General features: G+C 43.5%; 1 protein-coding gene across 4 annotated transcripts in view; it reads left to right on the top strand.

Annotated features, from left to right (window-relative positions):
• The window catches only part of LOC145411770 (signal peptide peptidase-like 3), a 116,337-nt gene that overhangs the window by 53,079 nt on the left and 35,912 nt on the right, over positions 1–27,346 (top strand). For all 4 annotated transcript variants that reach the window (XM_080281741.1, XM_080281747.1, XM_080281739.1 and 1 more), the window contains 2 exons: positions 2,582–2,701; positions 3,520–3,598. In XM_080281741.1, coding sequence (XP_080137867.1) covers positions 2,582–2,701; positions 3,520–3,598 — 199 coding nt within the window. The remainder of the gene's footprint in view (positions 1–2,581; positions 2,702–3,519; positions 3,599–27,346) is intronic.

Here is a 27,346-nt window from a genome sequence, read left to right as displayed (position 1 = left end):
CTACGTGACAGAATTTTCACTACCAATATCCTATCGCTTACTCTCAAAACATTCATAACATATTCCACCCATTTCTCTGCAACCATCACACCAACACCTCCATATCCGTCTGTCCCCCCCTGCCAAAACAACTTATAGCAACAGTTCTTCCCAACAATCTTTCTGGCTGATCCACCCCTGTACCGGACTTCCTGCAAACACGCCACATCCACCCACCTCCTACTGAATGCCTCAACGACTTCCCCTGCTCTTCCCCTCAAACTTCCCACATTCCATGAACCCACCCTCATCCCCATGGGTGGTTTACTGTCCTCAGGCTTGCTGTGAAACTTATTTTGTTTTGTCATCTTCAGTATTAATAAAGGGGGACAGACATAGCACAGGTCCCACTCACTGCACAGTCCCAGGTCCAGGCAATGGATCTGGGACCCCTAGCCCACCAGCTTACCAGTGGCTGTGGTAGTGGGCCTCGGGGCACCCTGCCAGGACAGCTGCAGGGACACCCTCCAAGCGTGCCTTGGCACTGCAACTATCCCACCATTATACACCCACTGATAGGGCAGCCTCCTGGGGCGCTACTCCTAGGTTCGGGCCCCTCTCTATTGGGCGGAAGCGGCAGCCTGGGAACCGCAGTGCCCTGTACCCTCTAGCACAGGCCCGAGCCCCATCTCGCCCTGGACCCACGATCTATGCCGGCAGAACCCCCGCCATGCCTCCCCCCAGAAGTCTGCCACTAGGTAGCGGGGGCAAAGTTTTCTGGCCGCATGCCCTTGCTGGTGCCAACCCCTGTAACGTAGTGGGAAACATTGTGTGAAATGTAAAGTGCATGTGGTGTAGTGCATAGATAGTTAGAGGAAATGTTTGGGAGAGTATGCTGGTCTACTCTCCATGTTACTGTCACACTGAAAAGGTCAGCAAAGGGGGATGGTTAGATAGCTAGTGAAACAGGAGCTTCAGCTCTCCCTATCACCAGCATTCCCATTCCCCTCGGGAGTACTACCCTGTTCGGCCTGTGCTACCAGTGCGTATTTTAATTGATTGTATTTCTGTTGTGGTGTCATGTGGGGGGAGAAGTGACTTTGTGTGTGCACTGGTATCTGGAAACTTGATGGATTTGTGTACCAGGGTGATGAGTCCACCGCCACCGCCGTCAGCCTGGTCTTGTCGAATGGTGATGAATTTATGAAATGTGGGTGTTTTTTGTGTTCTGTGTAGTTTTGTTTCTTGTAAGATGGCAGTGTGTATGTTTTGTTGTTTGATGAATTGTGTGAGTTCTTGTTTTTTGGTGTTTATGCCATCTGTGTGTAATTGAAGGATGTTTATGTTGTGTGTGCGATGTGTGTTGGCTGCTGCAGCACGGGGGGGAGGTGGTGGTGTGGATAGAGGGGAAGGGATAGGAGAAGGTTGTGATGGAGGTAAGGGTGGAGTGGATTAGGATGAGGTGCATTGGGAGGGCTTGGGGGATTGGATGATGTGGGAAGGATCGGTGGGTTAGGCTGAGGAGGTGTGGAGGAAGTAGGAGTAGGGTTGGTGGGGGGGTTAGTGGGTGGAGGAAAGGAGCATAAGGAGCAGGTCCAGGTGTTTGTGTAATGTTTTCTGGATGCAAGTGTTGTGCAGGTGTAATGGGTCCAGTTCTTGCAGGAATTGCACTGAACTGAACCCTTTGTTTGTCGGCTCGATGTGATAGGTTTTAAACATGTTGGACATATGTACTTGTTGGTGGGTCCTGGATTGCTCTCAGTGTCCCCAGCTAGAAGAAGTCGTTGAGAAATGACTGCTGGGGAGTCATTTCCCGATGTAGAAAAAACGGTGTTGTTGAATGTGTTGCGCTGAGAGATGTGGTACTTGCCCGGGTGACCAAAGTCACTCCCAGGTTCTTGGGCCCCGTCAGGGGCCGGGGGAGTTTGCGGTGGTTTGGTCCCCATGCTGTTCTCCTCTTCTGCTTTGACAGCCTCTGGGGGATAGGCCCACGACGAAGACGCCACTGCTGCAGGTCCTGTTAGATACAGTAGTTAAATAGAGTGACAGACACCCATAGACACACCAGATAGATAATTATTTTCCTTTCTCTTCACAGACATAGAAACATTATTTATGAATTTAGCCTTTCTAGGTTAATGGTGTTGATAGATAGATAGTTTGGCAGATAGACTAATTATTCTTCTATGTGTTCGCTAACGTACAAACCCCCAACGTGGTAAAAATTTTGTGTATTTCTGAGTCCATTCATTGATAGATAAATAGATAGATAGACATTCATACATGCTGTAGGTAGGCAGATTAATACTTGTTATTTCTCTTTATTAGCTAACATACAAACACTCGATAAGATTTCAGGCCTACTGGCTAGATTAATGGATATGATAGATAGATAGATAGGTAGATTGGTAGGTAGACTGATTATTTATCTGTCTATTCACTGATGTACAATCACCCAACATGATAAAAAATTTCTTTGTATTTCCAGGGATGTTCGTCAGAAGATAAATACTGTAGATAGATAGATGCCCAAAACCCATACATGCCCTAGATAGATAGATAGACAGATGGATGGACTAAAAACTTGTCTTCTTATTTGCAGATGTACAAACACTGGACACCATGCAGGCCTTGTGTCTACCTCTGGGGGCGTCTGTCTCTCTCCTAATCATGTTTTTCTTCTTCGACTCGATGCAAATGCTCTTCGCTGTCTGTACAGCTAGTAAGTTTATCTGTTGGCTTATTTATCTACCCCTCAGCTCTCATAGTCAGTCTCTATCTATCTACAGTATCTAGTTAGTTATCTGTCTCTGTCTGTATACTTATCGATCAGTCTGTTTACCCCTATTTCGTTGTCAGTCTGTCATTCCAGCCTTCCATCTGTCTCTCTGTCTGTCTGTGTATCTATCCCTCAGCTCTCCTAGTCAGTCTCTCATCCTCAGTCTGTATCTGTCTATCCACCATCCCTCTTAGTCAGTCTCTCATTCATCCTTCTCTCTATCTGTATCTGTCTCTCAATTTATCTGTTTATGTATCTGTTTATATATCCATCCACCATCACTCCTAGTCAGTCTCTAATTCTTTCTATCTCTTTATCTATCCCCCATTTTCTAGTCAGTTTCTTTCTCTCCAGCCCTCCATCTGTCTGTATATCAGTCTCAGTAGCAGCTGTGGCTCAGTGGGTTAGAGCGCTCTGCTCTGGCGAAAGGGTCGGAGGTTCGAGTCCACCCAAGGGTCGTTGGTAGACATCAGGAAGGGCATCCGGTCATAAAGTGCTACGCACTTCAAACCTAAGTCCTCTACCCAGGGACAGTGTCTTAGCCCTTATTGAAAAAAGGAGACAGTGGGAAAAAAAAAAAAATTATGCTCTCTTTATTTGTATTTGTAATAAATTATCATAATATATTTGATAATATTATGATATATGTGATTTATATGTAATAATAGTAATAAGATATTTGATAATATATGAAATATGTAATTTATATGTAATAATAATAATGATAATAAGAATAAGAATAAGAATTATTATCATTCCAGTAATCGCCACAGTTGCCCTCGCCTTCCTCCTGCTGCCGATGTGTCAGTACATCAGTCGACCGTGTTCCGATAATAAGAAGTACGTGTTTTACAGTGTTTTATGGTGTTTAATGGTGTTTCTGGGCCTGAAAGACTGACTAGAAAAGTATTTGGAGGAGATGGAGGCATGGAGAGGTGGAGAGACTAGCTAGAAGAGGACTGACTAGGAGAATGTCTGTGCGAGTGACGTGGAGGGGGATACAGTACATCAGTTGACTTTGCTCGGATTAAAAGAATTTTTTTTCTTGGTGTTTTATGGAATTTGAGGACTTGAGAAACTGACAAGGAGAGTGTCTGGAGGAAGTGAAGGCATGGAGAGAGTGGAGAGACTGAGAGACTGACTAGGAGAGGAAGAGAGATTGATTTAGGAAGTGTGTGAGTGGGTCAACTGTGTTCAGATAGTAAAAAGTAGGTGTTTTCAGTGTTTTATAGTGTTTGTGGGCTTGAGAGACTGACTAGGAGAGTGTCTGGAGGACTGAGAGACCCAGGGTGGGGTGGAGAGACTGACTAGGAGAGAATGTGTGAACGAGGTGGAGAGGGAGACAAGAAGTATGCCTATTGCTGTTTTTCTATATTTTATGGTGATTGTGGGCTTCAGAGACTGACTAGGAGAGGAGGGACTGAGAGACTGCCTAGGAGAGTGTATGTGCAAGTAGGCTTTGTTCCAATGATAAGAAGTACGGTGGAATCTCTAAATCGCGGCTTTATGAGACTGAACACATGCCACAATTTTAGAATTCCATGAGTTAAAAATAACTAATCTTATGGGGAAAATTATTTATGAGTCTGTCATCGTGGAAAATTTGCCACCCTTACCCCAAAACTGACATCAAACTGGTCACCAGCAAACACAGACAACCTGGAAAAGAAATTATTAAAGTATATTTAATGAGAATGAACAATATTGTAAAATTCTTACATGACTTTGACTGACAACATTGCTTGAATGGATGGGGGAGTGGGGAGGGGTTCTGAGGTTTGAGGTGGACTACGGCCTCTCAGCACGAGACGAGTGTGCTGCTGCCTCGTGCTGCCGCCTCTGTGCAGCTTCCTCCTCCACAGCATCCTTCAGGAGCCCCTCAAAGTCCAGTATGGGAAGAATGAAATCGGTGTCGTTGCCCTCAGCTGCCTCTGTGTCGTTGTAAGAGTTGTTGATTTGTTGAGATTATTCTTTACCAAATGGGTGCGGCCTTTCCATATTTTCTCTTGAAATGAGTCTTCCATAGGTTACTTATTATTCCTGGATTGCCACAGCTACTTGGCATTTTTATAAATGTGCCTTTGAAAACTATTATACTGGCCCCACTGTACATATACCATCTAAATATTCATTATTCCATCCATCCATCATCCAATCCTACATTGCCCCATCAGGAGTGTAAGAGCCCGGGGCTAGGCAAGTTGGTCCTGACATTTAAGATGAGACTGACCAGCCTCACTCATCCCTTAGTGGCATTATGTGAGCAGTAACCCCAACCACCCCTTGGATATAAACCTTCACCAGCTCAATCCGATTGGAGCACCTTAATTACCCACTAAACGACCAGGTGCCAAAATTTGGTTATATGGTTACCACCCAGCATAGTAAATGGTTTCCTGGTGTATAGGAAACCATTCGGCTTGTCACTTAGTGTAGAGTCACCCATAGGCCAAAGGAAGAGGAAAGAATGAAGGAAAGAAAGACAAAAGAGGGAGTGTAATGTCACCTGTAGGCAGAAAGACAAGGAAAGAATGAAGTAAAGAAAGACAGAAGAAAAAGGAAAGAAAGAGGGAGGAGAGGAAAGGGCAGACACCCGAGAGCAGGACTACATCGAGTGAGTGCATGGTGAGTGCCCCCACCTACCACAAATATTCATCATAATTTAGGTAAATACTTTGTCAATTGCTCATACATTAGTTCATCATACAAAGTGGCAACCCTCTGTGCCAATATCTCGTGGCAACAGATTTACAGTACTGTACTAACGTCATCATAGAAGCACCCTGGCTCCAGAGCCATGTATGCAACAGATTCTCTTAGTTCACTGTCATGGCAGGCTGTCTCCTTACGCTGACCTGGCCAAGACCTGTATTTCTCAGTCTGTGCATAACTGTACAAAATATAGTCTACAGACCCTCACCTACAGTTTGAACTACCCTCAATACGAAGTGGACTTAACACCTTCGGTATTAATACAGCTCGACCCGCTACACATTGGTAGAAAGCTGGTGGAGTTCGTGACAAGAGGCTCGCAGCATTCTTATAAATATCACACATTTTGCAACCTGAATCATCACCAGTTCCTGTTCTCCCGCAACAAGAAGTTGTTGAGTGTGATAATAGCTGCTGTATTGCAGTGGTGCTGTGCTGTGGACTACTACCCCATGTGTCTAACCGGTGTTCCTGTATTTATCGTCATTAGTGGTGAAAACTTCAGTACCCTGATTTGTACCTACTAATAAGGAAACAAGGACTGTTTTGGGGGAAATACAATATATTTTCCTGGCAGTACAGCTCTATCCAGGCAGTACACTGTGACGACACATCTTGGTCATGTCATAGGGTGGCGTGAGTGTGTGCTCCAGTCAGGAAACGTAACCCCTTACGATGTCAGGAGCGCATACTCCAGTCCTCTCACTCCTTCGGCTAGGGGCGGTATTGTGGAAGCCTCATCAAGATTTTCAGCATTCATTCCGACTCATTTTGATTAGTTAGTGCGACATTCATTAACTATACACCACACTTATACCTAGCAGTCCACACATGTCTAGTGTTATTTTAAATACAGTCTGTAAGTAAATTTAATTGTGAATGACATGATAATTTCTCTACCAAAGTTAGTCCTCAATAGATTGTTTGCTTTAATGAAGCTTGCTCCATGTTCATTGCATTATCCCAAACTACTGTACTTTATTTTCATATATCGTAATCTATTCATAAATAGATTAACACATAGTAAAGCCTTGCTTCGTATCATTTGTGTGTATACTTTTGAATTGTAATAGCCTGTACATATTATTCATGTCATCATATCTATAATCCTCTATGTATTTTGCAATTTGTGTGTTGCTATCTAGTGTATGTACAGTATACACTCAACCCTCGGCTATCACTCCCAATTGGTCCCGCTATGGCTGCGCTATAGCCGAAACCGTGATAGCCGAATTGAAGAACTTATGGTAATAATTCTAATTGGTGCCATGGCCTCAATATTTACCCCTGAGATACCTTTTTTGTACCACATATTAATATATAATAGTCTAAAAATGTGCATGTTTTATGATGTGATCACGATTCTTATAAATACCCATCACAGTTGATTCATTGATGTTATGTTTCTTCCCCACACTTCGCTTGGTCTCGCCATTCTCTATAAGTTTCACATTTCCAGTTTATCTGCATAACATAGATTCTTCCTCTTCTTTATTTCCCTGCCAGGTGCCGCAGCATTATGTTAGGTGATGGTAGGGGGACGGGGAGGGGGTACATTGGCCATGGTCATATCATAAAAAAGGTTATTGTTCTCTCTATCACTGTTCACGGTCTGAGGGCGCGCACTTGAATGGTTTGGCGGGCAGGAGACTCGGTCAGGCGGCCAATCAGTGCTCGGCTGGTGCTGACGTCACACAACCAATCATGGAGTGAAGCTTTTGTTGGCTGGGTGGAGCACTGCAGCCTAGCCTTTTTGAAATTTTTGAACATTTGCGGTGCGTGATAGCAGGCATTTAGTGCATGATAAAGGTATCTGGGTAGTTTTTTATATAGGCGTGATAGCGAGATACGCTATAGCAGAACCCGTGATAGCTGAGGGTTGAGTGTATGTATGTATATTTTCTCTCATACTATTTCTGTGTATGGCACGTTTTTTTGAGGCATTTAAGTGCAAAAACTGGAATTGTCTTAGTTTGTCAACATCACAGTCATCTGAAGACTCATATTTATTGGATTCTGATTTAAATCTGAGTTCAGTCTTTGATAACAGGCAACACTCAGATGAGGCATTACCGAATTGGCTTAAAGATGAATTAAATCCTGGGTGTGATGCTCCTCTTGTGAAGTCTTGTTGTATTTCAACTACACCTGTAAATAAAACCGAAGCCAGTTCTCAAACTAGCTTTGTCTCTTGAGGCTTTAGAAACATTTTTGGACACTTATACCATTTGTTTTGACACTGGAAATTTACATTCTTGTAAACATCGTTCAGGAAGAACCATTCCAACTCCTTCTCTTTCACTCACAGTTACTAACCCTCCATCAAGCATGTCTTCACCTCCATGTACAACAATTAAGGTCTTGCCACAAAGCCATGTCATACACAAATTTTCTGGAGAGGATGAAAATTATAGCATTCAAACTTACCTCTCAGGCTGTGAGGATGTAATGTGCAATGGTAGCATTACTAGAGTTGAGGATGAGATTTCTTTCATCTGTTTACATGTCAAGCCAGATAATCTTGCAGCTGATGTTCTCAAGGCATCTGCTTTCAAAGCTGCATCTCAGATTAAAGACTGATAAGTTCCTGTGTGCTTTGACTAGTACTTTTGGAAAGGGTACAGCTGGCTCTTTGGGTTGGATTTTGTGTATTTACAACAGCACCATAGAAAATATTGGATCTTGTGATCTCAGAGCTCAGATACGAGCTTGGGATACAGGTTCCGATGGTGTAGAGTGCCTAGAAAATTCTGGGTGGTATAATGATAACAACAAAATCCATGCTAAAGAAAATGTGATAAACTTGATTGACTACATGCAATTTATTTTGCGTCTTTGTGACCAAGACAGAGAGAAAGCTGCTAGGCTTGAGTTATAAACCCACAGATGTTTTGGTTGAACTAGCAGTGAAAATTAAGTTGGGATGCTCTTATTCATAGTCAGGTGCCATTGCACCAATAACCACCTGCAGTAGAAATATTCCTGTTCTCGTCACCACAGGAACAAAACCTAAGAAAAAGCCATTTTATTCTGAGTGCAAGAAATATGGTCATACAATAGATAAATGTTTCTTTAGGAATGACGTGGGAAATTCTCTCTTTGCCTCGGCATCACACACCACTTGTCCTCAACAGGATTCATCTCGGTCATTCTTCCTTTTGGTCTTTCAGCTCAACCAATTCCATTCAGTTCAAGACAACACAAGTTGCACTCCACTACGTTGTGGCAGTACTAAGTGGTGTGTTGTCAGTCATATGTTCGTAATACGGATCAGTGCTCCCTTGTTCTCCAACAACAGACTGAGTATGCAAATCGTATGTCAGTTGGGGGAAGGTCAGCGTTGTCATTCAAATGATCAAGGGTAAACACTTCAAAAACGTCCACCACCGCATGACTCATAGCAGCACTACAGAAGGTGCATAATTTGTCAGTCCACTGGCAGGTGGGCAGATGTAAGTTACCACTCGCTATGGGCACTGGGGCATGCGCTAACCTTATTTCTCAGTCATTCCCAAATGGAATAATGAATCGAATGCCACACACACGCTGGTCCATTCGTCCACCTGACACCCAGTTGTCTGGTGTTACTGGGGATCTCTTAGACATCATTGGTATAGTTACTCTTACACTTTGAACATCATGCACTGCTCAACCCATTAATGCAGAGTTTCACATTATTAAGAAATTCTCCTTATCTGCTGATGGCCTGCTTAGTCTAGAAACCATGGACCAATACAACATTGATGCTTCTCCTGGTATGAATTCTTTTACTTATAATCAAGTAAGTCGTAATGTCTTGTCTACTTCCAGACCTTTACTTTATTCGGGTGCCATTCTGACGGATATTCCTTCCCAGAGTCAGGGAAGCTTGTGTATGAAATCATCAGGGTTAGATCAAGAGTCCCTCACTGCACAGGACACTCTTTCTGGTGGACTCAGTGACATCTTGAATGCAAGTGACTCGGACTGGACCTTGGTTTTGGCTGTGCTGTTGGGTGGCCAATGACTACAGTCAAATCCTTACAAGAGTCCCATTCCGGTTGCGAGATGTGCAAAAGGGTACAGATGTGATGTGCTTGAGTGGGGCAGTATGCCTGAAAGTCCACCTTAAGCATGGTTTGGGCCGCTGGTCTGGCTGACATCTTGTTCTTAATAGGAATGGTGGCTCTGTTACACCCCATGGCTGTTGTTTAGTTAGTTTCTCGGCTTATCATACTAAAGTCCATGAGGTGTAGATCAACTTCCCCATTGCTTCAATTCAGTCAACCCCACAACAGTCCCTTGACAAGAAAGGGTTAATAGCATGCCATATTAAAATTACTGATCACCCTCATGAGAGAGAAAGATTGCTGGATCTTCTGAATGAGTTCTCTGGCATTTCTGTCCTTCCCGGTGAGCCACTGGGTAAGACAGATTTAATACAGCATCATGTTTCCCTTAAGCCAGGGACTTATCCATTATGTGTTCCTGCATATCGTCTCCCACATAAACAAAGACAAACAAGAGAGGAGGAAGTATCAAATATGTTGGATCAAGGAGTTATCATGCACTCAACCTGCCCATGGAATTCTCTTTTCCTTGTTCCAAAGGAAGACAGTGGATTTCATCCTGTTATTGGCTTCTGCCGCGTTAATAAAGTAACAGTCCCCAACTACTACTTTCTTCCCATCCATCATGACATACTGCAGGCTTTCAGCAGTCTTGACTTACAAAGTTGATACTGGCAAATTTCAGTAGGTGAAGAGTCGAGACAGATAACAGCACTAATCATTTTGATTTTGAGTTCCTTCGCATGCCTTTTGGGCCTCGTAATGCACCACCGACATTTCAGTGCATTATTAATACCTTGTTTGCTGGCATGCGTGGTAATACTGTTCTTGCTTACAGTGGGGCACCAATTTTCGCGCCTAATTGGGTCCAAAAATAATGCGCGAAAGTGGAATTAGCGAAAATTGGGGCATTGTCTTTATGGCAAAAAGGCTAATTGGTTCCCGGTTATCCTAAAGTAACATTAGATTTTCATTTTCACTTGCAGTACAGTACATCAAATCACTATTGTACATTGCATTGTGAGATACAAACAATAAAAACTGTACAGTACACATTATATGAGGAGAAACATACCACAGAGACCAGGTTGAGGTGTTTAATGGATGTTGGGGGTAAGTATCCGAGCCTTTCCTCCCGACTTTGAATGTCCCGGCCAATTTTTATCACCACCACTGCCTCCCGGCCCTCCCCCCACACCACCAGGCTCTCCCCCCACACCACCAGGCCTTTTCCCCACACTACCAGGTATAGTAGAGGCCATTGAACCGTGAGAATCCAACACAGTGGAGCTAGCACGCTTGTACACAATGGCGGGAATGGGTGGACAGAGTGTTGACATGACGTCATTCAAGATGGCGGTGGGTTGCGGGTGGGCGGTGCAGGAAATTCAAAGTTCAAAATATTGTCCCAAACCCAAAATTTGTGCGCAAAAATCGATTTTTTTCAAGCGAAAGTGGAAGTTAGGGAATATTTGGTGCATGCCGCGAAAGTGGATTCCGCGAATCCTGCTGTAGCGAAAGTTGGTGCCCCACTGTACTTATTTGATCTTATTATTGTCAGTAAGGACAAAGTCATTTCTCCAGGCTTCGTAAGGTCCTTGATAAGCTCCAAACCTCTGGTTTTAAACTCAACTCTCCAAATGCGATTTCTTGAAGTCGAAATCAAATTCATAGGTAATGTAGTAGACGGTGATGGAATCTGTACACTCCCAGATAAGATTCAGGTAGTCAGAGACTTCCCAGTGTCTACCAGTGCTGACTGCATGAAGAGTTTCTTAGGTTTAAGTGGGCAACCATTGTGTCAGTCCTCTCAAAACTTCTGAAGAAAGATGTTCCCATTGGGGATCTGCACAGAATAAAAGTTTCAGTAATATAAAGGCTATACTCATGAAGGCACCAATTCTGTCTATTCCTTATTGTGCCAAACCATTCACACTGTGTACGGGTGCTTCTTGACTCAGTGTGGGTGCTGTACTTATGCAGAAAATAGTAAAGCTTCTGACATGCTATTGCTTATGCTAGCCGAGAAAAGCGTTACTCTGCAACTCATCTTGAAACCCTTGCTGTTGTTTGGGCTCTTAAGCATTTCCGTGACATCATTTTGGGCTATAATATCACTGTCTGCACTGATCATGCTGCAGTTACTGAACTTTTCAGGGGCAAGAATCTTACGGGCAAACTTGCTTGATGGTATTTGACAATCCCAAGAATTTGAGCCTACAATTAAATATTATCCAGTCCATGCTGGTGTAGTTGCGGATGAGCTCAGTTGCAATATTCCTGTTCCTGCTGTACCACAGTTGTCCAAATTCCGTCCACAGACAGTCAAAGAAGAACAGCGCAAAGATCCCCCGTGGTCTAATGTCATATATCCTCTAGAGTCTGGAGATGAAACCACTCTCCACTATTTACCTGTTCCACTCACACAATTTCAGTTATACCAAGATGTACTTTATAAGTGTATCTGATGATCCAAGTCCAAGGTTGTCCAACTTGTTCCTCCTACCCATAGGGAATCTGTTCTTTGTGCATAATGTTCCTTGTACAGGGCATCCTGGGAAACAGATGTTTACGGGAGGCTAGAAAGAAATATTATTGGACCACAATGAGGAAGGATTATAAAGAATCATATTCTCCTCTGTCAGTCTTGTGCCCAACATGAGAGTACTACTGGAAAGTCTGCTCCTATTCTAGAATATTGAACACCTGAGAAACCTTGAGATACTGAGGCTGTTGATCTACTTTAGCTTCCACGAAGCTGTCACAGGTCTCAATACAGTACGGTATCTACATGTAGCCGATGATCATTTCTCACGGTTTGTTGTTTTGGTGCCACTGGTCTCTAAGTCAGCCAATGAAGTGACCCGTGCCATTGTTACACAGATAATCAGCCCATTTATTTCACCCAGGGTGTTGTTATCTGATAATGGCGCAGATTTCTGTTGTCAGATCCTCGAGGAAATTTGTTGCCAGTTTGACATTAAGCAGACTTTGTCACAGCATACCATCCAACCTCAAATGGTCTGGTAGAACGTGCTAACAGAAAGATTTTGGAAATTCTTCGTCCTCTTGTCAGTCACATGCTGAATGCATGGCACAGTTGGTTGTCCCAAGTGGCTGCAACTATCAGTGCTTCTCTTAACTTGTCAACAGGTAAATCTCCCTATTACATTCTATATGGTCATGATAAGACCCTACCATAGTATATTATTTGCCAAAAACCACAGCCAGTCTACAGCATAGATGACTGTGCATTGACCCAGGCGTCAGTATTTCAGTCCATTCATAATTATGTTCGCAAAGGTTTGGTGGCTTCTGGGACTGAATTAATTTACAAAGAGCATAAGGAAGCTGAATTATCCTCTCTTGAAGTTGGAGATGCAGTTATGGTTTAATCTCCTGAACGTTCCACCAAACTTTCTCCTAAGTTTTCTGCACCATTCTGTGTATTGGCTAAAAAACATGGTAACAAAAAAAAAATATGGAATGATAGACTAAAGAAAGTTAACCCAGGGTTATTATTTAACCCATTAACTGCGCATGACGGTTTAATGGAGGTGTCTGTGGTGCACAGACGTAGGGGTAAAAATGAAATTTCCCAAAGGCCAAATTTTGTCTTAGGAATTGAGAGAACACATGCCAAAGTATATACAGTAATCACTCTAATATCCGGACGCCCAATAACCGAACATCCCCACTAACCGAACCTTATCGTCCTGGGATCAGACATTCCCAAAATGGTCCGAAATTCCAAAAAAAAAAAAAAAAAAAAAATCGTTTTTTTGCCGTCCGTAATTTGAACTTGCCGCGCGCGCCGCGTGAGAGCATTGTTTTGGTTCGTCATTCCTCCGATGTCCAATAGAGTGCCGCTGCATCCTCCCCACTTCCCGCCTGTCTCTCACCGCGACTGGACCTACGCTGTTCGCCATGGCTGCCCACGTGCTCGCTTTTGTGGTGGTGCCGTACTTGCTGCAAGGCCTCCTGCTGCTCTCTGCCCTCCTCTTAGTGTGTGTGATGATGGCCCCGCCTCCTGAGAAAAGGAAGAGAGTGGTGTTGACTCTGGAGAAGAAACGGGAGATATTGGAGAAAGTTGATGCGGGTTGGTCTTCTTCACGCATTCTCCGCGAGTTTAACCTGGCCCGGTCGACTTTGTTCGATATCAAGCGTTCCCGAGACAAGCTTATGCAGTACACGGCTGACTTCTCGTCGAGAAGCAAATGCAACATGGAAAGGAAGGTTATGTTTACCCCCAAGTTTGCAGAAATCGACCGATCCACGTTGATTTGGTACCGACAGCAACGTGCAGCTGGTGTGATGGTACGTGGAACGGAGCTGAAGTCTGCTGCTGAGAAGTTTGCAAGGCTTCACGACGCCCTAGACTTCAAGGCATCCGAGGGTTGGCTCTTTGTGTTCAAGTTGCGACATGGCCTTACTAACCGTAAAGCACATGGCGAAGCATTGGACGCTAACGAGGATGGAGTTGACGAGTTTCGGCACAAGGTGAAAGGCTTGATCGACAGGGAGGGCCTCACTCTCGGTCAAGTCTATAATGCTGACGAAACTGGCCTATTCTATTGCTCGGTGCCAACGAACACTCTAGTCGATGAGACGGAGAAGCGTGTACCTGGCCGCAAGCTTTCTAAGGAACGGATATCTGCTTTGTGTTGTGCCAATGCTAACGGCATGCACCGGCTTAAGCCCGTTATTGTTGGCCGTGCAAAGCAGCCTCGGTGCCTTCGTGGGGTGATGGATGTCCTTCCTGTCGTATGGTACCATTCTTTGAAAGCATGGTTCACAGCTGTGATTTTCAAAGACTGGTTTCACCGTCACTTCGTCAAGGAGGCCATCCAGTACCAGACGAAGATACTGGGAATTCCTCGCGACCAGGTAAAGGCTCTCCTTCTCCTCGACAATGCACCTGCCCACCCGTGCGACAAGGACTTGGTTGCTGAGAATGGCCATATTAGGTGCATGTTTCTGCCACCTAATATGACTGCTCTCATTCAACCCATGGACCAAGGAGTGATCGTGGCAACAAAGCGCCTGTACCGTCGGAAGTTCCTGGACGAGGTGATGGTTGTTCTCGAGGACGAGGACGAGCGCAGGGAAGGACGTGACACTCGAGGCAAGCGGACCTTGGAAAACCTTCGCCGCTACAACATCAAGTCTGCGCTGTACAACTGGGCTAGTGCATGGAAGGAAGTCCCTGTGAAAACTCTTGAAAATGGTTGGTCTCGTCTGCTTCTCGGAACAGATGTGGAGTACGATTTCCTAGGGTTTGACGTGGATGACTTCCATGCACGGCTACGTACGCACGGCGACGATGTTGATGTGGACGATGTTCGTGAGTGGTTGGACGACGACGAGGGCGATCCTGGGTATCAGACGTTGTCTGATATCGAGATCGCGTCTTCGGTTGCTGGTGTCAGTCCTGAACTTGAAGATTCCGACGACGAAGGCGATGATGATGCGGACTCCTCTCAGCAGGACACTACTCCAGCCATCCCCAAGCTGAGCGCACTCCGGGAACATCTAGAGTTCGTCCTAGACTACCTGGAACACCCGGACTGCGACAGGGAGATGGGGCCCTTGGGACTCGTGGAGGAAGTGCGTGCTTTCCGGCAGCGCATCATCAATCGCCAGAATTGTCGGTCCTTGCGTCAGTCAACGATTGACAGTTTTTTCAGGCCCGTGACCCCCGCTGTGCCAAGCCCTGGTTCCACTCCGTTGCCTCCCCAAGACAGGCCCTCATGCTCCGAGCCACAGCCCAGCACATCAGCTACAGTGGAGTCACTGCTCGATGTGAGTTTGCGGCTATCTTCAGAGTCTTCTGTAGTCGGTACGCCATCACCACGACTCACCGATGCACCCCTTGGTCGCCTGCCAGTGATACTCTCGGACTCTGACAGTGAATAAACAGCAAGAACTTCTCCACTAGACCACACGGGAATTTTGAGTGTTGTGCAGTGAAAAAAACGGTGTGTTGTGTTAAGGTTTTCGAAATGAGAGAAAAGACTCAGTAGAAAAGAAATTTAACATAACTAACCTTCTTTGTTTTGGCTTTGGAAAATAAAAAAAACTTGGGAAAAGTTAATGTGCAACACTAAATTAAAATGGAACATTATTTGGACTAAAGTGAACACTGTGAAGAGAACGGACTTCTGTGTGTTATTGACTGAGTTCAGTGCAAGACTTCAGGAAGAGTGTACTGCAAGTGCTTCAGGAAATCGTTCTTACTGTCAGAGTCTGAGAGGAGGCGGTTATTCATCGAGGTGGCCAGGGACTTGCTGTAAGTAGCCAGAATGTTTCATATTGTACTTTTTTCCATACTATACTTACCAGAATGTGTCATACTGTACTTTTTTCCATACTATACTTACCTCATGCATGTGCAGTAGGAATGTGTTTTTCAGAGTTAGGTTCGGTTAGAGTCCATAAGTACCAGAATGTTTATTAATGTATGAACATACAGTAACCCCTCCAATATCCGGATCAATAGAGCCATAGGCAGGTCCGGATAGTGGTCCTGTCCGGATATTGGGCCCCAGCTTATGGACTAGTACTTACGGACCCTAACTCTGAAAAACACCTATACAACTCCCTCTGGACATGCATAGCACCTATTTAAGACCCAAATCACACCAATAAGGTACATAAAAGACTGAAATAAAAGCAAAAGAACCATAAAATGAGGTTTTAGAGGTGAGTTTATACAATATTAAACATTCTGGGTACTTACAAGTCCCTTGGTCTTGGACTGGTTTGAACTGCCAGTTTGCAGTCCACAGTTAATCCTCTGCACTCTAAATTGTAATTTCTTAACACTGCACAACACTGTAAATTCCTGTGTGTTCTAGTGGCAAGGTATTGCAGTTTATTCACTGTTTATTCACAAAAAACAAGCACCTGTGGCTTGCACTGTTATGAGTATCTGCTCTCCATCGGAGTTAAGCTGTGACTGTTGATGTTGGTGGGGTAACAGAGTTGCCAGATCGCAACAGCCACATTACCAATCTCCTCAACTTTCATTGTCAAATATAACTTTTCATTACCAAATTCGTAAAGCTAGCATATATTCTTCACTAATTATATATACAAGTGGAAATACATGTAATCACTCTCCTTATAACTAACAACATGTTGATTATTTTCACACTATGTAGGGTAGCAGATTAATCAGAGAGAGCAAACAATCCACCATCTCCATCCTGTGTATCCTCATACATGTGAAAAATCCATTTGGTAATGCATTATTCTAATGCATTACCAAACGAATTTTTCATTACCAAATTGGCTCACACTTGGTAATGAAAAATACCAAATGGCAACCTGACAGGGGAGGGGGGAGGGGGAGGAAGGAAGGGGTGAAGGGACCATGGTGTAACAGCTGTTTGGCGCCAGGCGGGAATTTCAAATTATGGGAGGGAAAAAAGTCAGATTTTTTTCGAATTTTTTGCAGTTTTTGGCCCATTTTGGGAATATTGGATCCCAGGAGGATTATGTCCGGTTAGTGGGGATGTTCGGATATTGGGCGTTCGGATATTAGAGGGATTACTGTACTTCTAAACCCTCATTTTATGTTTCTTTTGCATTTATTTCAGTCATTTATGTGCCTTATTGGTGTGATTTGGGTGTTAAATAGGTGCTATGCATGTCCGGAGGGAGTTGTATAGGTGTTTCTCTGAGTTAGGGTCCATAAGTACGAGTCCATAAGCTGGGGCCCAGTATCCGGACGAAACCAATATCCGAACTTACCGATGGCTCTATTGATCCGGATATTGGAGGGGTTACTGTAGTAACGAAATATTCGCTCAATATTTACCTTGGTAAAGCCATGGATGAACATCGAAGTGTCTGATTCCCTATTGGAATGAACGGTTTTCGTTTTCTTTTTCTTTTTCGGTTTCGGTTTTGAAGGCTCAGACATGCTTGCATGGGTCGGCCTTGGTCACCATGGCACTATATTCGAAATTCACCTGCGCAGCCAGGGCTGTATTAAGCATTCGCACTCGGAACAGCCCAGGTTAATTCACATACAGGACATGAGTTCCTGTCCTCTTCAGTCCCTGATCCAACTCCATCTTCATCTCATGTTTTTAATGACTACTGAAGCAAGCTTCTTTCAGCTTCCAAAACAAACTGAGTCTCACTTTGTCAACAGAAATAGGTTTTTCTGTTTCCCCCCACATGATCAAGGTCACATAGATAATCTTCAGATAGTGAGAGTAGACAAAGTGCTATACTCAATTCATCATGCTCACAGTATATTGCAGTAGACTTAATGATTCTCACTCACACTCTAAATTTCGACAGAAGGGTGACCCATTAGACTTTTAAAGAATTGCATACAATACATCTTCGGTACGGTCATGGCTAGCAGTGTATGTGAACGAAATGAACACATGCATGAATAACCCTTGCTGCTATAACCGGCTAAAAACAGAGGTCATTCTGAATTACAAAGATTCAGAAACTTTGTTGATTCCATTAACAGTAATATGGATACGTCCAGTCATTTATCACGAGTTGCTACTGTAGATAAGTCTATTGTCTCATTTACCAACCTTATTAACTTAATCATAAGTGATCTTGTACGTCACATCTTACTTCTCCTCTTCCTCTCCCATTCTGTACATGGTGTCCAATTTCTTGCCCCTCTCTGACTAATGAATACTTACATTAATATGTCTGTCTGGCATTTCTTGGCATCGGTCCTGGCAGACGAGGCTCCACAGGAACTTTTCCTTGCCCATAGTAATCATTCTGGGGTTAGTTTTCGTTTTCGTTTTCGTTTTTAAAGGCTCCAACATGCTTGCATGTGTCGGCCTTGGTCACCTAATGGCGGCTCTCCATGCTGCACGATCCATTGCAGCCTCCCTGTTCAGTCCCTTAACCCTAAGGTCACACTTAATGACCTCATCCCATGTCTTTCTCGGTCTACCCCTCATAACCCCACCCCCAATATTAACACTTCTCACCTTCCTCACCCAACTATCATCCCCCATCCTCTCCACAAGTCCAAACCACCTCAATCTACCTCTCCTCATCACAACACCAATACACTCCAGTCCCATCCTGCCTCTCAACTCTTCCATTGTAGACCCAGCCCCTCCAGGCCTTGGACGCAGGGACGCACTGCACATCCACCTAATCATTGTCATTTCTGTACGTCTGAGCCGGCGAATGTCTTCCTTCTTCACTGCCCAGGTCTCACTGCCATACAGCATTACACTCCTAACACACGCTGCATACAAAGACCCCTTAGCACGTAGGGAGAGCAAATACTCTCCAACTCATTTTCATTCAATATTTCTAGCGTCTGAACATTCAGTTATTAATCACGACGCTCCTGAGTTGTCAACACATGCTATTATGGCTAATCAGTCATCAGATCTTCGTCCACTGATTACCTCATGTGGTCTCATCGTTTAATACTACTTTCCCATCTCAGTGACAGTGAATTTACTTCCGTCTTTCATGACTCTCTCCATTCCTACCTGTTCTAGTGTCCTCGTGCCTGCCTTCTGTTGCCGATAGTGTGTGTGTGTGTGCGGTCTTTGTGTAATGTATTTTGTCCAGATGTAGTGTTAAGAAGAGGTTTTGGAAGTGGGCTCGATCTCAGTCAGCTCCTCAATAGCCCATTGCTTAGATAGCTCCGTCCACTGCTGTGTAATGTGGTTAGGTACACGTTACTCTATTTTCGTTGCAATGTACATGATCGAGAGGACTCACGTGAGAGGTGGAAGAGTGATATACTTGTCCCACTATACATATACCATTTACTAAATATACATTCTTAATTATTATAATATAGGTAGATACTTTGTTAACTGTTCATACATTAGTTCATCATACACGTTAGCAACCCTGTGTGCCGATATCTTGTGGTGACAGATTTACTAACGTCAGCATAGAAGCACCTGGTCTCCAAAGCCATGTGTACAACAGATTCTTTTAGTCCATCGTCAGAGCAGGCTGTCTCCTTACGCTGACCTGGCCAAGACCTGTATTTCTCAAGCTGTACATAACTGTAAGAAATTTATCTACAGACCCTCATATGCAGTTTGAACTACCCTGAAGACGAAGTGGACTTAACGCCTTCAGTATAATACTGCTCGATCAGCTACACCATAAATGTGAATTTACAATGCTTGATACACTGATGCATCCAGTTGTACAGTGGTTGGTAAACAATGCAGCCAGTTGGACAGATCGTCATTAAACACTGCTGCGGGCAACCTGCCTGCATCCACAAATACAGTAATCCATCCAATAACCGATGTAATAGAGCCAAAGGCATGTCCTGAAATTGGGTTTGTCCAGGAATTGGGAAAGTGCCTCCTGGACAGGTACTTACGGACCCTAACCCAGCCTGACTCAGGAAACCACCTACATAACTCCCTACAGGACATGCATAGCACCTATTTAAGACCCTATTCACACAGATAAAGGACAGAAGGCATGAAATAAATGAAAAGGAACCAGAGAATGAGGAATTAGAAGTGAGTATGGAAAATATTTAGCAGTGCACGGGGTACTTACAACATATCTGTGGCTGTTACAAAGATTAACCTGCCTCCTCTAAGGCTCTGGCAGTGGTGAAAATGCTCTTGAAGCATGTACAGTAATTCAGTGTTGTACTGCACTTAATCCTTTGCACTGTGAATTATAACTGTTTAACACTGCACATTCCGTTCTTACTTGCGCCACGCCAGTTGCAACATGCCAGTTAGCACCCTGCACTTAACCCCTTCTTTACCGAGCACCATGTCCTGTGTCGGCGGCCACTACCCCCCGCACACCGTGCTGTCAGGCAACGTTTTTGGTGCATTGGGGGTTTGGGGGTAATTTATCATCGCGTCCAAGCTAATACCTTTGCGTTATTTATTTTTTTTTTTAAACATCAGTGATCAGATAAACCCCAAAAGATTGTGCCAAAAAAATAAATAAAAATATTACATATTTTTTTGTTTTTTTCATAAGTTTTGTTGAAATATACATACATAAATAACCAGTAAATAATTAGGCTTGAAAACAGTCACATGCACGGTTTATATGTGTATTAACTTACCTTGTAATTTATGTTGATTTCTTCTATCTATCTATCTATCTATTGCCAGACGCCTCAATCCCGTTTGGGGTGGCCACAAACAAATCGCCTCCAAGTCGCCCTGTCCCACGCCATTTCACTCCCCTGCTCCCAACTCACACCCCCCTCTCTCATATACCTCTCCACCCCATCTCTCCATCTCATCCTCAGCCTCCCCCTCCCTCTTTCCCCCTCCACCTCACTCACATACACTCTCTTCGTCAGTCTTTCACCCTCCATCCTCTCCACATGGCCAAACCACCTCAGTGTGTTCCTCATAACGCTTCCTATCACATCCACATCAACACCACAACGCTCCTTTATATCCTCATTCGTCAGCCTGTCTCTCCATGTGACTCCACAGGCTCCTCTTAAATAACTCATTTCCACTGCTCTCACTCTTGACTTGTGTCCTTCCAACAACGTCCAAGCTTCACTTCCATACGTTAGACTTGGTATCACAATACTGTCATGTAGTAACTTTTTCACTTCCATGCTCACTTCCCTGTTTCTTATCACTGCTTTCAAAGAACCAGCAACCTTTCTTCCCTGCTGTACCCTTTCAAGCACTTCACCCTCCAAACCTCCATCCTTACTCATCACACTACCCAAGTACTTAAACGTACTCACATTTTCCAATTCCTCACCATCCAACCTCGCTGTACATTCACTGACTTCACCTCTCTCAAAGACCATCACTTTACTCTTCCCTACATTCACCTTTAGATTCCGTTTCTTACACACTTTCTCAAACTCATCCACCAAGCCTTGCAGCTCCCCTTCGTCTTCACTCAACAACACAGTATCATCTGCAAACAACAGTACAGGGAGTTTCCAAACACTATCCTCTCTCACCAGGGCCACTCCAACATCCACTACCCTACCTTGTACCTCTTTTATTACCCCATCCATGTACAGATTGAACAACCATGGAGACATGACACATCCCTGTTTCAACCCAACTTTCAAAGAGAAAAATTCACTTAGTTCACCATCCACACGCACTGCAGCCTTCGCACCATCGTACATACTCTTCACAGCATTCAACAACTTCCCATCTACTCCATATATTCTTAACACTTTCCACAATCCTAGTCTATCCACCCTGTCATATGCTTTCTCCAAATCCATGAAAGCCGCATACAACTTCTTTCCCTTCTCTAGAAACTTTTCCACTAAAGATCTGAGAATGAATATCTGATCTACACAACCTCTTCCCTTCCTAGAGCCTCCCTGTTCTTCTCCAACTAATTTCTCTGTTCTTTCTCTAACTCTGTCAATAAGTATCCTACCATACACTTTTCCTATTATACTAAGAAGACAAATGCCCCTATGATTACCACACACTTCTTTTTCCCCTTTTCCTTTGAACAAGGGAATAATTATACCTGCAGTAAATAATAGTTTTTTTGTGGGTGAGAAGATGACCTATATACAGGCGTGCTCTGAGGCAGACGCAACCAGGCAAGGCAAGGCCATATGCGATAAAGAAGAATGAAAGAAGTGAAAAAATGAAGGAAGAGGGAAAAACTGATGTAAAAGGAAAAGAATATAGGTGTAGGAAGTATAAAATTAAAGAAAAATTAAAGGAAGATAAAAAGAAGGAATAGTAAGAGAAAGATGAGAGAGGGGAATGCGTGTGGGTTACTGGTTGTGCCAGGCCTGTTAATGTTCAGATGAACATAATCCAGGCTGTTTGGGGCAGGCAGGGCAGTACATCTGTGTCCACTTTCTTCTTTCTTCAAGAGTACACTGAGCACACCTGTGTTGTGGGCGACTGCTTTTCTCAGTCCTTGGAATTGTAACTAGCCCATGAACTACTGCTGCTGCCTGTTGTGTTCTTCTTTTCCTCCTGGATGATGACTCTTCTTCCACAGCAAGCATGGCTACATACCCCAGGCTGTGATTTGATAACATTTTGTGAATCATTGTTTTTAGAAAATCACGATACTCGATAGCTTTTTCAAGTGGGTGGAGATTTTGATAAATCACTCGAGCATTTAGCATCATTCTTGTTATCATATGCAGAGCTAGCTTTTTGAACCATGTGTGACATTTTCTAGTGGGATCATAAGGTTCAAGTAACTGATCAACACTGTCCTCTGACCACATTTGTTCAGTGTACTTTTGGATGGGTAATGTGTTTTTTTTCACCATCTCCTGTTCACAACCTTTCAGGTAACTTGACTTTTCAACATAATCCTGCCTCATACTTCGAGCTTATCACGTGAACTAATTTTCTATCACAAAATTTCATCACCACTACATCATCTTTTCTGGCAAACACAGCCTGCGTCTGTTTCAGTCTCTGTTCCTTGACCTCAACAGGGATACCTCTGTTGGGTCTGATGATCCCAGTGGTCAGAGTATTTTGTGGAGCAAATACTCAACAAGTGTCAGAGAGGTGTACCAGTTGTCCACCACTACGTGTCGTCCTTGATACAGTAAAGGTTTCGTCAGGTGAACTGGCACATGCTCAGACTTGGAAAGGGCTGTAAGGTCAGGGTCTTGAAGGAGACTCTCGTAAAGTCTAGGGATATACAAACAAAAATTCCACATACAGTAATCTTCCCAATATCCGATGTAATACAGTCAAAGGCATGTCTAGAAATTGGGCCCATCCGGATATTGGGCCCCTGCCTCCTTGACTGGTACTTATGGACCCTAACCCAGCCTAACTCAGAAAAACACCTACATAACTTGCTATTGGACATGCATAGCACCTATTTAAGACCCTATTCACACCAGTAAGGGGCATAAAGCATGAAATAAATGAAAAGGAACCAGAGAATGAGGAATTAGAAGTGAGGATGGAAAATATTTAGCAGTGTACAGGGTACTTACAGCACATCTGTGGTCACCTCCTCTAAGGCTCTGGCAGTGGTGAAAATGCTCTCGAAGCACATACAGTAATCCAGTGTTGTGCTGCACTTAATTATTTGCACTGTATAATTATTTAACACTGCACATTCTGTTCTTAATTGCACCATGCCAGTTTCAACCTCCAGTTTCAACCACCAGTTTGCACTCCACACTTAATCCTTTGCACTCTAAATTCTAATTTCTTAACACAGCACAACACTGTAAATTCTCATGTGGTCTAGTGGCGAGGTATTGCACTTTATTCACCATTTATTCACAAAAACAAGTACGTGCGACATCCATTGCGATGAGCATCTACTCATGAGGGTAGTTAGGCAGTAACTGGGGAGGGGGGATGAACAGCAGGGGGCCAGTGGCCGTGGTAAACACAGCAATTTGGTGCCGCGTGCCAATTTCAAATTATGGGTGGGAAAAAACATTCAGATTTTTTTTTTTTTTTTTTTTTTTTTTGGTTTTTTGATCCTTTGGGGGTTCAGAAGGGGCTGGCTCAAAATGTCCGTAAATTGGAGTGTCCGGGAATTGGGTGTCCGGATATTACAGAGTTTATTGTATATCCCCTTGCGTCTGGTGAACTTGGGCAAAGGGCAGAAAGTTTCAACCCTAAATGCTTTCTTTTTGCCTTCATATACTGCCTAAAACATAGTCTTCCTTTGTACAGAATCAGTGACTCATCCACCACGAAGTTTTTACCAGCAGAAAAGTACAACATACACTTTTCACACAGCATCTCAAAGAAGCTTTGTAGTCTTGAAATGGGTTGCCTGGGAATAAAAGCAGCAAGGTGAGAATACCTCACAAATCGTAATATCTGCATGAATCTGTTCATCCTCATAACAGCACTGAACACTGGGGGCCCATGGCAAAGCACAGACTTTCTTCAATAATCTGAGATTCTTGGCAACGTTGTTATTCCCATGAGAAGTTGCAGGGAAAGAAACACAAAAAACTCACTTTCAGTTAAAATAACCCATCTCCTACCCATGAAATTCCTCTTGCTTTTTGTTGGGTTCTCAGTGAAAAATTTGTCTGCACATGCGTTTGTCCAAGAACAAATGTTTTGCACTGTCTCGTTTGTCATAAACAACATGAAACAATCAGATGCACTGTAGAGGTGATTTTCATTTTGATAAATTCCTTCTGGATGCACACTCGGAAAATCTTCCACCACATTCGGCAAATCATTAGGTCTTTTGTCTGGAAAAGGGTTACTCAGTAACATAAATGTGTGAGGAGCTGAAGAGGAGTCAGAACTCAAGGCAGACACATTCGACACACAACTTTCACTGTCGTCCGTGTTCCCACCCTCACATTCATCCGGCTCATACAATGGATCATCATCATTTTCCTCAGACAACCACTCTTTATCAGATTCATCCACATCACTGTCTAAATGGAGGGTAAAATCCTCTTCCTCATCACTTGACGATGTGTTTCTGTATAACGGGGTCTGTGGCGGGGTTTAGCGCAGAGTATACATTCCTTCCAAGGCTGCAGGCACACTAAGTCATCAGTCACAAATTTACTTGAAAAATAGTTCCAGACTCGTTGGGGAGGTGTGCGTGGTGGGGAAGCTGATAATCTGATTGGTGCCTGAGAAATTACATCATATACACAGTTTACAATTGGTCGAAACTAGTGAGGTTTCATGACGTATATATGACATAATAATGTTATCATTGGTCGAGAAAAAAGGAGTGTTACCATATAGTCCAGCTTTTTCTGTAGCTGAAAACCACGTGGAAGGATTATAAGAGCCATACCAAGGCAGCAAAGCCGTGCAGACTACCATGATGTTCGGGAGTACAGTACATGTGTACAGTACTTCCAAATTTTCTCGGTACCTTAATGCCTTTAAAAACGAAAGTACACATGTACTCTCAAATGCATTTCGGTAAAGAAAGGGTTAATCCTTTGCACTCTGAATTCTAATTTCTTAACACTGCACAACACTGTAAATTCGCATGTGGTTTAGTGGTGAGGTATTGCAGTTTATTCACTGTTTATTCACAAAAACGAGCACGTGTAGAAGCCATTGCGATGAGCTTCTAGTCACGACGGTAGTTAGGCGGGAACTGGGGAGGAGAGGAAGCCGGGGGCCACAGCTACGTGGCAAACATAGCTGTACGGCGCCATGTGCCAAGTTCAAAATGCGGTTGAAAAAAATGTCGGATTTTTTTATTTTGCTTTTTTACATTTTTTGGGCATTTTGGGGTTCCGAAGGCCCGGGCCCAAAATGTCCGGAAACTGGGGTGTCCGGGTATTGGGCATCCGATTATTGCAGGGATTACTATACTCTAAAATAGGTATACAGTATAACCTCGATGTAACGGACATCAGTAGACTGGAATTTACTTTTATTGGAATCATGGAGCTACCGGACTAAATTCTTATACTGTATATTGGAAAAAGTCCAATAAAACCAGAAGCAGTTCGGACTGCTTTACCATTTCTTCAGCAATGTTCACCACAATAAGGTAAATAAATGAAATGGTTATCAGTGTATAGGTACAGTATCATTATACTGTATATATTATGCCATTTGATTATTGTAGTGAATGTATAATACAGTACAGTACAGTACTGGAATGGTTGTGAAAACAGTTTAAAAACCATTGGTGTGATCTGGACTAATGTCTGATATATCGGAAAAAGTATGGGTTAGCAGGGGGAAGTCTGGATGTCACTTTTCTTAGAATTTCTCCTTTTTTTGGAATGGCTTGGGCTCCTGGTAGTCTGTTATGGTGAGGTTTTACTGTATTTTGTTTTTTTCCACATACTTCTTGCAGTCACAATTCAACAGTTAACAGTCTGTGTTGCATATGTACCAAAATTAATTTGAGTTAATGCGTTTGTTATAATATAGGTGGAATCATCACGCCCGTCTGGTAAAGAATTATCTTGTTGAATCTAATGGTGGGCAACTTTGGCTTTCTTCTCACTGCTGTCAATCATCCTTATTACATCTCACTTTTGGGTGTAAGTTAATGTTGGCATCTTCTTCTTCTTCCCCCTCCTTGAAGACTTTGTAGGCATAGGAGGGTTATGATCGGCCATGGTAACACTGGGCAGGCAGAGGAAGCACGGGGTAAAAAAAAATTCCTCTCATAAACCACACTGGAATCACACGCCAACAACAGAGAGGAGACAATGCATTGAGCTGGGTGCCGGGGTGTCAAGTTCACGAGTCCATGCTTGGCGTGGAAGGGAAGCGCTGTGATTGGCTTATAGCATGTGCTGTGCTTGAATATGATTGGTTTAGTGATTGCTATGCTTGACTGCAATTGGTTTACGCCTGGCAAGATGCGTGGGCGTGAGGTAATGGTGGCGCATATTGCTTGATGCATCGGAAAAGTGTCTTTTTTGACGAATTTTGTGCAGTTTCCGCAGGTTACCGATACTGCAAGCTGTTGCATAATGCTGTGAACAGCATCATGAATCAGCTCTTTGAGATTGCGTGGTTTAGGAGATTCCACTGTAGGGATTTTATTTATTTTATGATGTTTTATGGTGTTTGTGGGCTTGAGAGACTGACTAAGAGAGAGGGAGGGACTGACTAGGAGAGCAGGAGACTGACTAGAAGGGGAGAAATTAAGTAAGGGAGTGTATGTGTGTAAGTGATGTGGAGGGAAAGACCAAGGACGAGATGGAGCGGTGGCAAGAATGAGAGACTGACTAGGAGTGTGTGTGTGTGTTTGTATGTATGTGTGTTTTGTTTATATGTACATATTGGTTGTTTTCTTCATAGGATAATGTTTAGTGTGTGTGTATGTTTGTATGTATATGTTTGTGTATGTACCTTGAGGTGTATATATCTGTGTGTCTTTGTGTATGTATGCTTGTGTACCTGTTTCTATG

The sequence above is a fragment of the Coenobita brevimanus genome, chromosome 11, assembly GCF_032717465.1.
Source record: "Coenobita brevimanus isolate Jiangsu-jjx chromosome 11, ASM3271746v2, whole genome shotgun sequence".
Classification (NCBI taxonomy): Eukaryota; Metazoa; Arthropoda; class Malacostraca; order Decapoda; family Coenobitidae; genus Coenobita; species Coenobita brevimanus.
Note: the sequence above shows the minus strand (reverse complement) of the source record. Positions and strands in the feature narration are given on the sequence as shown.